This window comes from Halyomorpha halys, unplaced genomic scaffold (assembly GCF_000696795.3).
Source record: "Halyomorpha halys isolate HHAL.00 unplaced genomic scaffold, Hhal_1.1 Scaffold596.1, whole genome shotgun sequence".
NCBI classification, from domain to species: Eukaryota; Metazoa; Arthropoda; class Insecta; order Hemiptera; family Pentatomidae; genus Halyomorpha; species Halyomorpha halys.
Window position 1 is genome coordinate 89011 of NW_027106269.1, and position 13985 is coordinate 102995.

At 30.2% G+C, this 13985-nt stretch overlaps 1 protein-coding gene across 2 annotated transcripts in view; it reads left to right on the top strand.

Annotated features, from left to right (window-relative positions):
* The window catches only part of Ddc (aromatic-L-amino-acid decarboxylase), a 19504-nt gene extending 13315 nt beyond the window's left edge, over positions 1-6189 (top strand). For both annotated transcript variants that reach the window (XM_014426828.3, XM_014426829.3), the window contains exons 3-11: positions 254-374; positions 464-577; positions 1255-1374; positions 1538-1667; positions 1949-2097; positions 3410-3639; positions 4466-4556; positions 4633-4833; positions 5217-6189. In XM_014426828.3, coding sequence (XP_014282314.1) covers positions 254-374; positions 464-577; positions 1255-1374; positions 1538-1667; positions 1949-2097; positions 3410-3639; positions 4466-4556; positions 4633-4833; positions 5217-5405 — 1345 coding nt within the window. In that variant the 3' untranslated portion in view covers positions 5406-6189. The remainder of the gene's footprint in view (positions 1-253; positions 375-463; positions 578-1254; positions 1375-1537; positions 1668-1948; positions 2098-3409; positions 3640-4465; positions 4557-4632; positions 4834-5216) is intronic.
* The last annotated feature ends 7796 nt before the right edge of the window (positions 6190-13985 follow it).

Below are 13985 nucleotides of genomic sequence, written 5' to 3' on the forward strand. Positions count from 1 at the left end.
TGACTGAAGAATACGTACCGCCATCTTGGCTTTGTTTGGAATACAACGTATTTCTTTTAGACAAAGAAAACTGGTTAGCTTGCTTTTTAATTTAAAATAACAAATAACAATATTAAAATTATACATAAAATAAAACATATCAAAACCCTTTATACATCAAAAATATACCATTTACTAAAAAAGAGCATATTACAATATATATAAGTTAATGTCTTAAATGGATTATCAAGACAGATTTTTATTTTCATTTAAGGCCGGTCATCCCCACTGTTAAACCAGGGTACTTGAGGCCACTAGTACCAGAAAGTGCTCCAGAGTCACCAGAAAAATGGCAAAGTATCATGGAAGATCTAGAGAGGGTTATTATGCCAGGGGTGAGATTTACTATATTCCTGATATTTGCTATATTAAAAAATGTAGTATTTTGTTTATTGAGTAAAACTTGTTTGCCATTTTTGTCCAGGTAACCCATTGGCACTCACCGAGATTCCACGCTTATTTCCCCACAGCCAACTCTTACCCTGCTATTGTGGCTGATATGCTTAGTGATGCAATTGCTTGCATTGGCTTTACTTGGGTAAGTTTGGTAGCTAAAACTTGATATTAATATTAATGACTGATATTAAAATTGTTTTGATTGCCCATAATAATGACTATGCCAGTAATAAACCACTAGCAACAAGGTTGTGTGTTCTAAATTATCTAATTTATTTCAAAGGAGAAGATTTATTAATGAATTCATGACTAGTTTTATGACTAAGAGTTAACTGGATCATAGCACCTTCATGGGTATATTTTAATAGTTATTATTCAACACTATTGTATAATTACAGTAATATAAATGTTATTTACAATTATAAGCATTGGTCTTGTGTGAAAATTGTTTAAATTGGGTCTATAAATATTTTATAGATCTATATTGAGGAGTATCTCTTGCTCCTGGCAAGTAGATTGCAGTAATACTAACTGTTGTACTGCCTGTCTTAAGCTAGTTATTAGAGCCTTTCCCAAGCATTATTGACCTTGATCGGTGATAAGGGCAGTATGTGCCAAAATTTGAAGTATTTTTTAACATATTTATTTTTTTCCAATGAAACAATTAATGATTATTGTTTTTTATAAAGAATAATTGTTTTTAAGTTTAAAACTTTTCAAGTTAGGTTAAAGAACAGTTAGTATTGAATTGTTTAATTTGTTAGAATGTTTTAAATAATTTAATGTCAGTCTTTCTAATTAATTTATACTTATTTCTAGATCGCATCACCTGCTTGCACTGAGTTGGAAGTTGTTATGCTTGACTGGCTTGGCAAGCTACTTGATTTACCAAAAGAATTCCTTGCTAGCTCTGGTGGAAAAGCTGGTGGTGTAATACAGGTTTGTTCCACCAAAACTAATACATCATAAAAATTTATTTGATTTTGTTTATACACTTACGAAAATTAGGACAATATTAAGTAATTTCACTCGAAAATTATTTTATTTAATTGAATTATTTAGTTTATTCTACATTTAATTAAACTCTTAAATATTTTTACAGGGAACAGCCAGTGAAGCAACACTTGTAGCATTACTAGGAGCTAAAGCTAGAACTATAAGAAAACTCAAAGCACAGAATCCAGAATTGACCGATTACGAAATCATTTCAAAACTAGTTGGTTATTGTTCACGTAAGTGTTTTTGATTTTCCATATTATGTAATAAAAATACCAAAAATAAATGTGTATTTCTGACATAAATTTGTCACTGGAGAATTCAAACTTGCTTTTGAAACAAAATATGTTAAAAGTATTCAAATTATTTAAGCATTCAATCTTTTATGTAGTAATTGTCATAACTAAGTCTTAAAAATAGTCATACTAACTGTACGATTTAGTATAAATGATTTATATTAGCAGAAATATTGTCTTGATGCTACATATTCTTGATTAGAAAAAATATTTGTCCATAGAACAAGCCCATTCTTCCGTGGAACGTGCTGGGTTACTGGGAGGAGTTAAATTAAGGCTTCTAGATACTGATGAGAAACACCGCCTTAGGGGTGACACTCTTAAAGCTGCCATCGAAGAAGACAAAAAGGCTGGATTGATTCCATTTTATGTAAGTATTTTTAAAATGTTTTTATCAAGGTCACACCATCTATACCTAAACCTGTTTTTGAAAAGCATGAATACAATTAAGCTTAATATATTTATTCAAAAAGAAAAAATTGCCACAGCTTCATTTTTATCCCATTCAACCATTCTTGGTTTTAAATATAATAAAATATTGAACTCATTATTATTACTTCCAACATAACCCATAGGGACGAACACTGTGGGTTCGATTCCTACCTGGGGCAGTTAACATTCATTTTTCGGCGGTTCCGAAGAATGAGTCTTGACACTCCCACCTTGGTTAGTACGCGGTAGCAACTGAGGTAGCTGCTTGGGGTTGGCAAAAAGGGCCACTATGCCCACTTGCCGGACTCGTTCCCCTCACCAAATACCAGTGCCAGTACCATAACCCATGCAGATCTTTTGTGAAATAGCCTCCTGCTGTCAATATATCCCATATGAACCATATACTTCTATAAAGGGCTTTAAGTTGTTAGAAAAAGATTTAATATTATTTTTAGGCTTCACATTCACACAGAATGTAGTCAGCCTTTCTTCCTCCTCTAGGTACAAAAGCAGGTAGAATCTTCTACTGAAGTCATTTTCATGAGAAGAAATTTTAGTGGACAGTGGCCCATAAGAAGAAACTTTATTGTTCTTTGTCAGGTTTTGGTATAATTTTGCTTTTTACTTACTGAAGTAGGATAGTGGTTTCATCACCAATTAAGTAAATTTAGTTTCACTGTTTTCTTTTTAATTTGTGTGATTAAGAAAATAAAATTCAAAATATTTTTTCAACGGAAAATTCCTGTAATCAATGCCAAACAAAATTTTGCTTTGAAATTATCTTTAGGTTTCAAGATAATCGATAAAATCAGCTCAGAATTACCTCCAACTGATGGAGAGTTCCCCCAGAGCAATCATATGCAATTCTACAGTAAACTATAATCATATTTGGATCTCAAATTAGAACATAAAATTCCAAGAATTGTTCATACAAGTATCTATCTTTACAATTTGAGTTTTTTTTTTTCTCACGGCACATTTTTCAAAATCATTTCAACAAAAAACTCTGCCAAATATGCAAAATTTATGTAATAACCCATCAACCATGCAAAATAAAATTTAGTATATCTATGCTAAATGAATTGATTTTTAAAAATATTCAATCATTTCAGTTGAAATAATGTATAAAAAAGTATCCATTTACATATAAACTCAGTTGTTAGTTATGACAATTAAATGATAATTAAACTTATGTAAAATGTTATGTTTTTTACTTATAAAGTTCCTCATGGATTGATTTTTAATTATAGGTTGTGGCAACTCTTGGAACTACCAGCTGCTGTTCTTTTGATGCATTGGAAGAAATAGGGGATGTGTGTAATGCTAATGATGTTTGGCTCCACGTGGACGCTGCTTATGCAGGTGCTTCTTTCATTTGCCCAGAATATAGGTACCTCAATGCTGGTGTTGAAAAAGCTGACTCCTTCAACTTCAACCCTCATAAATGGATGCTGGTCACTTTTGACTGCTCCGCTATGTGGTTGGTTATCATTTTATGCTTTTCTTCTTTTATATCCTAATATTAAATTAATCCAATGGTTTTTGATTCTATAATATATTTTTAATATTATTATTATATTGTTAGTTTGATTCTCCTTCTACCTGGTTGATTTAAAGTAGTTTGATGAAGGGATACTGGGTATGATCACCAATAAATAAAAGCAAAACCAATTCTTGTTTAATTTGGTCATTTAATATAATTGTTAGGATTTTAGCATTCAAAAAGAAATATTGTAATCCTAGGTGATGACTTATTTTTATCTGAACATGATTTACGAAGTGAAAATATATTTGAAATGATTTTTACAAATGCCATGAGAAAAAATAAAACAAAATTAATGTTCTAGAATTTTACGACACTGCATAATGCTCATCACAGTAATAATTGTGTTCAAAACTATGTCACTCAAATAAAATAGAATATCAATTGATTGAGCAGTAACTAACTTTATAATCGTAATGACTTTGGGAATAATAATATGTTGTAACCAACTCATGATTTCCCATTGTTCTTTGGGTAAGTACTCAGATCCACTATCCCCTGGTCCAGGTTCAAATCCCAAATGCAAACAGTCAATTTTATTTTCTGCTCTTTCAGCTGTGGATGACTCTGGGGTCAGGAGTTCTGTAGTTCTAGCTCTAATAAGTCAATTAGTTTTAAAAAAGCCCAAAACGTTGTGGTATCAATATCCACTTTCACTATCAAACACTACCCAAAACTTTTCATGTGTTATAATGGTTCAGATTAAAAAAATCATATATGTGTGTCTTAACAATTTTCTTATTTATTGATTTATCAATTTTAGGCTGAAGGATCCAACAGATGTGATTGATGCCTTTAATGTAGATCCTCTGTATCTTAAACATGATCAACAAGGATCAGCTCCAGATTATAGGGTAAGATCCTTATGAATAAAAACTTATGATTTCTTTCCTCTCCACAACTTTTTTTCACATCTTTTTTTATTTACAGCACTGGCAAATTCCTTTGGGACGTCGATTTAGAGCTCTAAAACTGTGGTTTGTTATGCGTCTTTATGGTGCTGAAAACCTTCGTGCACATATAAGAAAACAGATAGGGCTTGCACATCTGTTTGAATCTCTTCTATTGGAAGACATTCGATTTGAGATATTCACAGATGTAACCATGGGATTAGTTTGTTTCAGACTTAAGGTTTGTATGCTGTTTGTTGATTTATCTAAAAATAATAATATTTCTTTTAACCACCAGAATATGTGTGTAGGAACGTAATAAAAGTTAGTACAATAATTAACATACATTTTTATATACTGGGGCATCAGATGATTCTAAGTTATCTCTATGGAAAAAGTTACTTAAATTAAAAAATAAAATTTTTATGACCTCATTAAGGAATCATTTAAAATTTGAATTATGATTTTTAAAAAATAACATTGTTTTAAAGATTTTGTCTGACCTATTCCAAAATTAATCAATATTTTTCCATGTACCAAAAAATTAAAACAATCAAGCTCTATTAATTTGTTAGATACAATTATTTATTTTAATTAGTCTGTCTCACTTATTTATTTTTATAGGGAACAAATGAATTAAACAAAGATTTGTTGAAAATGATTAATGGCCATGGAAAAATCCATTTGGTACCATCAGAGATAAAGGGTACCTACTTCCTTCGTATGGCAATTTGCTCAAGATACTCAGAAGAAGAAGACATTAGGGAATCATGGAAAGAGATCTCCACCTTAGCAAACAAGTTTACCAACTGAGACAAGGATAAGAAGAACTGTACTTTCATCTAGGTACAGGAATTGATCAAAAGAAATTTATAACAATCATCATTACCTTACAGTTTTAATAATATTAAAAATAATTGTAAGATTTTAAATTTAAGAACGAATTTGTTTTTAAACATATAAATTTAGTTACCATTCGTGTGTTACTTAATTGCAATTTAAAAATGGCATTTCAAAATGTTTATTTCTGCTTAAGTTCCTTCCTTTCTGCTGTCAACTAATTAATGAGGAAACTAGTTTTAGGAAATTATTGATGCTCTCCATATTACTGAATTTGGACTGAAATGACCAAAATGTGCTAGCTCTGTTCTTAATTTTACAATAATATGGAGCTTATTATATGTATATTTGTACCTATTAATAATTATATAAATATATATTTAAGTTATTGGCCTATTCTTACAGCACCTGGCATAATCTCATCCCTTAGAAAAGTGATTTATCAATTTACTATACAATATATACCGTGCATTGTACAGTGTAATATAGATATCATTCTATTAAATAAAGCTGTGTAGACCTAAATAAATAAATACTGCTTTCTAAATCAGATAAAAATGATAAGTTTGCTTTATTATTACTATAACTATTTATACTTTGCTTTTGGAAATATTCATACAATTATTACATGAATTATGAAAAAAAAATTAATTGTTATGATAATAAATAATAAATGATATGCTTTATGTGGACCAAACATAAATATAAATATTTTTAATGCCATTTATGTCAGAGTGTTAATAAAAGTGCATACAATGACCAAAATGTGCTTGCTCTATTCCTAATTTTACAATAATATGGAGCTTATTATATGTATATTTGTACCTATTAATAATTATATAAATATATATTTAAATAGCAGAAATTTTGACTTTATGAAGTGCAGAGATATTAGCAACATTGTTTATAATTTAAATATGTTGATCATGTTAATTTTCTGTGTAATGCAATATCTAAGAAAGAAGTAAAATATTAAAGGATAAATGGATATCCGATTTGGGAACAATAAAATTATTGGTAAAAGCCAAACCATAATCCTTAAACATATAAATGAAATTTGTGTTTTTTTGTTTCGGAATTATTTATTAAATGGTTACTAAATACTTGACAATAATGTAAATGTGTTATATATTCATATTAAATTATTTGTTCTAATTTATTTATAAAATTTGAGTATTTATGTTATTTAATGTATTATTAAATCTATGGTTTAAATATACTATAAAATATATTTAAGCTTTGTATGTTATAACTTAATAAATAAAATACTTATACATATTAAATTTATTTCCAGCCTAAATCTGATAACTCTACAGTATTAATAGGGGTTCCTATGATCATCTTGATTATGTTAAGGTTGTTTTCAAATTTTTAACTGGTTAACTATCAACTAATGGGCCTGTTAAATTACTCTGTTTAAGACCAATTTATGATAGTATCAGTCTTTAGGCAATTTAAATGTCTCTATCTTTCTTACCAACCTATTTTATTTTAGAAAATCTTAAGAAATAATAGTAAAAATTAATATAGAGCTAGTTACTATGCCATTTTGTAAACAATGGATGAACGTATAGAAACATAATTGAAAGCATTTGGCATTTTTCAATCTTAAATCCATTATTCCATGGCAATCATGGATGGAAAATGTCCCCAACAATAAAATGATATTAAAAGATTTATTGCAGTTTTTGTTTGATTTTATGAAACCGATTCCTTGTCATTCCACAATTCAAAGGTTCTATTCTCTGCTCATGCATGTGAAACTAGAACTATATCCATTTTTAATTTTCCTCTTTTCAATATTTCTTTGTATATCAATCGCTGTTTAATATATAATATTTTTATGTAACTAAGCCTCTTAAAAAAAAATCCATTACAAGCACACAAATGAGACTGTATTAAGAGTATGTTAGCCATGAAATAGAATATGTAAGTTTCTCTGTTGTGAAGAAAATGATTTTGATACTAAAAAAAAAATTAAAATATTTTTAAAACTTCTGTATGGGCATTTAAGATTTAAGAGGCTAATGATGTCTCTTAAGTGAGAAAGCTATAAATTTATGATGGCTGTTAGGAAACAAAACAAGGCCCTAATTAGGAATGTGTTCAGAGGCTTCCTTCACAATTTACAAAAATTACTCATTGAACAAGAACATTCTGGAGATGAATGTAAATGAATATGATAATGGAAGACAATTTTTTATTTTCATGGATACTTTAAGCTTAATCAGGTAGTGGCCCCATAGTTCACATCATTCTCTTGACTAGTTTTCCGTTTAAATGGCTTACTGTAATTTTATTTGATAAAATTTGTTTCAGTTGTATATCAGTTAAGAATGACAAAAGCTTTGTAAAATTAAAAATTGATATTTAAAAAAAAATAAATTTTATTGCATTACATAAGATAAAAATTGCAAGAATTTTCAGGTTATCCATTTCACTATAACCATGAGTTGTTTGGGAATATCAAAAGGTATAATTTTGAAATAAAGTTTCATAAATTAATTAATATTATAATTTTCTTTTTTCTTTCTTTTTTTTTTAATTCTGGCAGTTAAAAATGAGAGATATGTTTCTAAAATGAAATTAAATGTAAATAATACATTATTATCTAAGCTTCAGTTTTTGATTGATACCTGTCAAATACAAATTTGAGGGCATAAACCTTAGAATTCAGCAATACAGCTTAAGAGGGCCAGAGGAGAAAAAGACTCAGCTTGAGCTCTTCTTGTTCTATACTTGAATATATGACCCCTACAATAAAGTGACCGCAAGCCTAGGAAGACAACATTAACCAGAAACTCAAGCCAATTCAGATTGTATTTCTGCACAGGGCAGTTTTCCACCTCTCAAGGTGAAAACTGTCCCTAAGAAAGATCAAGGAGAGGAGAAAGACCTCTGTGTCTGATATTTCCTTACCCAAGTTGGAGGTTGGGTGTATGATAATAAACCTAAAATAAGCCTTGGAAAATCTGAAAGTTTTAACAGACCCATATTGAATCATGCAATGCGGAGGTTTATACAGACCAAAGGCTGCCCAAAACGTAGTGAATGAATTTAAAAGGAACAACATACAACTAACAGCTTTACAAAAGATAAGATGCCCAGAGGAATAAAAAAAAAAAAACACTTCCATCAAATTTGATGATATTGGTGTACAGAAATTGTGTTAATACATTTATTAAATTACTAAATCAGATAAGTACAGACTCCTTCACTTTCATCTCATTCATTTATTACATAATCATTAGGAACAGCCATACCTGGTGATGGGAGAAGTGTTTGATGTTCAGAGGAGTACTAGACAGTATCATGTTCAGAGAGGGAACTTGAATTTGTATTTTAATTTTACCCTCTTATGGCGAACTAAAGCACCAAATTTGACATGGATGTACCTTATGACATACTAATAAATATTATCTTAATTAACTAAATAATAATTTATTTCAATTTATCTTATTATCTGCCATCAGGTTTCTTACTAATAGATGCAACTAGCTGGAAATAAAATAAATCTTACAAGAAGATTAAGGCAATAGTTAGTTCGCTAAAAGTTGTAAATGACGTAACAGAAAGTTGAATAATACTCAGAGACGTGTTCAATTAACTTCACATAAAATATGAAGAACAGAAACAGTAATTATTACTTTTAGTTAAGAAATTCAAAAAGTAATCATTCAGATAAGAAAAAATCGAATTTCATGGCTTAAGATAAAGTGATATCTGACTTACCATTTTATTAATGAATAAATTAATAATAAAGTATTATGTAAGTAATGCCACTTTATCTAAAGACATGATTTTCGATTTCTGACACGCGCACGCACGCGCGCGCCAACACACAAACGCAGCCGCACGTGCGTATACCTAAACCTCTATGTCTTAGATTTCCATGATTTTTTGTTAATTAGTAATACAAACAAAATATATTTAAAATATCTCATACATAAGTACTTTTTTAAATCGATTTTCCAAAACCCTAAACGCCGGATTTAAAATTTTGATAATGTCAAATATTAAATGAAAGCGCATTCAAAAATCCTTAAAACACCCCTCTAGCACAATCTAACGTGAAATCTACGATTATTTATGTGATCCAAAACATGGTTGATTCGGCTATTTTCACAATTTTGAAAAGTTTATATCAAAACATATTTAAAATATCTCATATATAAGTACTTTTTTAAATCGATACAACTGTCCTAATTTAGTTGATACTACTAATACACAAAAATTTATGACACAGAGATTCAGACCTTGGATGATTTCATAAGATTCTTTACAGGTCCTTTTTGGAGATTCATGAGTTCAATAATTGGAGTCCGGGAGACACATTTAATAAGTGATTCATTAGAAATAAATTATTACAATACAAATTACACGTAAAAGAGATAGACCAAGAATGAGAACTGACATGAAGACAGTATCCGGTAGAATCAGAAGAGAATGAATCATATGGCACACCTAGGGGGTGTGTATATGTTCAGGTATGCTGATTTTTGCTGATGCTGATTTACCAGAATTTAACTGCGTTACTATTGACTGGATTGAATGTGCCATGAGTTTCTTGACCGAAAGGACCGAATTAACTGTTGTTTTTTTCTTTTTCATGCATGGCTTAAATCTACCAAGGCCAAATGAAGGTGGTTATATACAATAAAATTGAGTGTCCGTGTGTGGGATAGCTGAAAAACTTGTTTTATTTTTTTAACTAATATTTCATAAGGGCGCTAAGAAAATCCCTGTGAGTGGACAAAACAGATATTTTATTGTCATATTCATTTTTATTCTGAGGCTCTAAATCAGTAATTCTCAATCTTTTTTTTATCACAGAACATTCTTAATAATTTAGAAATTTTGCAAACATTGACATACATTAAATGACTTTTACAAATAAAGTTCTCTACAACGGTAAAATGTCGATAATACAAGTTGTAGCACTTTTTGTTTTTTGTCCCACTTGTAGGGACAAAATGTCCCAGTGGAACGACGAAGCAACCCCAGTTTACTCACAAATCGAAGTGTCCACTGGGACGTATTGTCCCTCTGGGAATAAGTGTTAATGTACTTAAATGTTCTCGCGGAACACTGTACCGCACCACAGTGGTTGAGAATCACTGGTCTTAATGTTTCATTTTGAATTATATCTCTATGAGATAGGTATTTTTTGAATAAATTAATTATTATTATAATAGCTCAGTCAGATTCCGAATTGTTTATCTTTTTAATGATCAAGATAAACATTTCTCACCTAAGATAAGAGAGTTAAAATTATGTGTAATTGACGACATTCATCTTGCCAAGTTCAACTACCTGACGACGTATTAATTGTGTTGAAACCGAGGGTCTTCAATCTCTCCCACGGTTCTTTCAGTTCTGAGAATGTTGCGACATTGTCCCTGGCCAATTCTCCTTCAATAGAATTCATTATTTTCAAGAACCTATAATGCATTGATAAAACATAAATTATATTATTTCGCCAGTAAAAAGTTATTTGAAAATCAGGTAAAGTCAAATATCATTAGTTTTATTTTAAAAATGGAAATATGAGAGATGGAGCAAACTAAGATGTTCACCTCCTAGTACAAGAGCCGGGAAGAAAAAAGGGCAGTTATATCACCTCAATTTTTGATTACTTCAATAAAAACTATCTATAATTACTAGTAAAAATTGATGAGTCTGCCAACTATAGGTAGGGGGATTAAAAAATGGCGGCTGTTTCAAAAACTCAAAAAACACTAATTTTTCTTTCGGAGCTCTATATCTTAAAAACTATCAACAGCACTAGAAAATCTAAGAGAACATTATTTAAAGAAGAGTAAATTTTCTGAAATATTAGCCCTAAAAGAGCTATTTACGTCCAATAGTTCTCGAGATATAGCATTTTACAAAGAAAAATTTCTTAAAAATCTATTGAAAGATTAGTTGATAGTTAATTTATTTTGAGAATTCTATATCTCAGGAACTATGTGACGTACAGATATCTATTAGCACTCAAATTAAAGCTAGTTTAATGGACTATAAAGAAGTTTATGACCTTTACCTTCGTAGGAATAGTAGTTTTCATGATATTTCCTAAAATAAAATGATTTATAGTTGTTCAGACAATAAATTTGATTTATGAAAAACTTTATTTCAGAAACCATTGGACGTACTGATGCCTGCCAGCGCTCAAATTAAAGCTAGTTAAATTTATTACAAAATAGTTGATTATGTTTATCTTTGTAGGAGTAGTAGTTGTTCGTATAAAATGTTGTATTTTTGAAAAAAATATTTCTAATTTTATAATTAAATATTAAATATAATTAAACTATAAATCAATTTATATTAGCAAATTTCATTTAACTATTTCTCCTACAAAGATAAACATCATAGAATACTTTATAGCTCATTAAACTAGCTTTAATGTGAGTGCTAATAGACAAATGGTTTTTGAGATATGGATTTTTCAAAATAAATTCTCTAACTACTGATCTTTTAGTACGTCCCATACAACATTTTTATGAAATTTTGCTTTTTAAAAAGCTATATCTCGAAAACTATTAAACGTAAATAAGTCTATTAGTGCTCATATTTCAGCAAATTTACTCTTCTTTAAATGACGTTCTCTTAGGTTTTCTTGTCTTGTTCCTGCTTTTTAAGATAAGAGCTCCGAATGAAAAATTAGTTTTTTCTATCGCTTTGAAACAGCCACCATTTTTTATTCCCCCTACCTCTACTTGGCAGACTCATCAGTTTTGACTAGTAATTATACATAGTTTTCATTAAAGTAATAAAAAATTGGGGTGAGATAACTGCCTTTTTTCTCCTCCTGGGCTCTTGTACTATCCCATTAATTTGTAATTACGATAGCAACATACATACATTGATTAATATTTACTTTTATTCTATTGGGTTGTAAAATAAGTTCGTAGCGTTTTTAATATTTCAATTTAATCCTCTGTTTCTGTAAAATCATATTTACTTAGTCAATAATGTTTACATATTCCAAAGAAGGATTCTATACATCAGTTTCAACCGAGATTCCTTCTCTTTAAGTGGTATTTTTCTTGCTCAAAATGCAAGAGAAAAAAAAATCATTTTCGTCATTTAATGATCTTTTATTTCGTAAAAGGAAAATTCGCTGCACAGACGGTTAACAAAATTTGCAGTGTGTATGGCTATGATCCCTTAGAAAAAAGCACCGTCCGTAAGTGGTCTGCTCGGTTCAGAACTGGAAATTTTCTCTTGGAAGACGCAAAGCGCTCAAGTCGTCCTTCATCTGTTGATGATGACCAAATTCAAACATTGGTCACAGATAACCCTCATTCTACGACAAGGGATATCGCTGAAATCCTTAATATATCTCATACAAGTGTCACAAATCATTTGTGTCTCATGATCGCAAAGGCATAGTTTTCCATCACGATAACCCCCGTCCTCACGTGTCTTTTCAGACCCGGCAAAAATTATTGGAGTTTGACCAGGATGTAATCCACCACCCACCCTATTCGCCAGACCTTGCCCCAACAGATTTTCACTTATTTCGGACCCTTCAAAAATCTCTTACCGGGAAACACTTTAATTCACTCGAGGACTGTACAATGCACATAGAGGAGTTCATTGCGCAAAAATCTGAGAAGTTCTGGGAGGACGGAATTAACAAATTACCCGAAATATGGCAACATGTAATAGATCAAAATGGATCATATATAATTTATTAAAAATATATACAAGTTTTTATTGAAATCACCAGTAAAAAACGCTACGAACTTATTTTACAATCCAATAGTATTGGAATTCGAAAAATTCATCAGTACTGAACATAATGACATGAAAATGTTTTGGGGAAACTTGATAACCATTGATTGGTGTATGTAGCCCAGCCTAGCTCCAAAACGAATAGTTGCACGAAGCTAGTGATATGAGTGATCGTGGAAAAAAAAATCCCTTTGAATCACATTAAACCCACCTTGTTAAAATAAAACTACATAAGAACAAAATGTTTTATTAATCTTATTTGTTACAATTTTGTTTAAAACATAATGAGGTGTATAAAAAAAATTACCGTTTTTTAACCAAATATTTGTATTATTTTTTTTTTATATAAATCTACCGTCATTAGCCATTTGCTAGTCAATTCCTCGATCCCACGCTGATACCATTCTTTGGGGTGGCTGTCAAAGAACACTTGGACCGCAATTTCAACTTCGACTATGGATCGAAGAAAGTAGTAATCCAATGGTGCGAAGTCTGGACTATATGGTGGAGCCCTTCTTCCTTTCCAACGTCGTATCCGCACAGTGCACTGGTCAAGGACATCTCTTTCATATTTAATAATTTCATGAGTTGCTTCACTGGATGTGAAATTTTTTTCCAGTAATGGCTTAAAATTTTTTTCTTTCAAAAAAATAACTAAACTGAGGCTTTTTTTGAAGAAGTCGAATGGGATTAAACCAGCTTAGAGAATACTCTAAAGTGATTATTAAGTATTGGTAAGTATCAAATAGGATTAAAAAATATTTACAGTCCTTTAAATTCTTGAATTTTAAAACAATCATTTCTTCTTTTTTT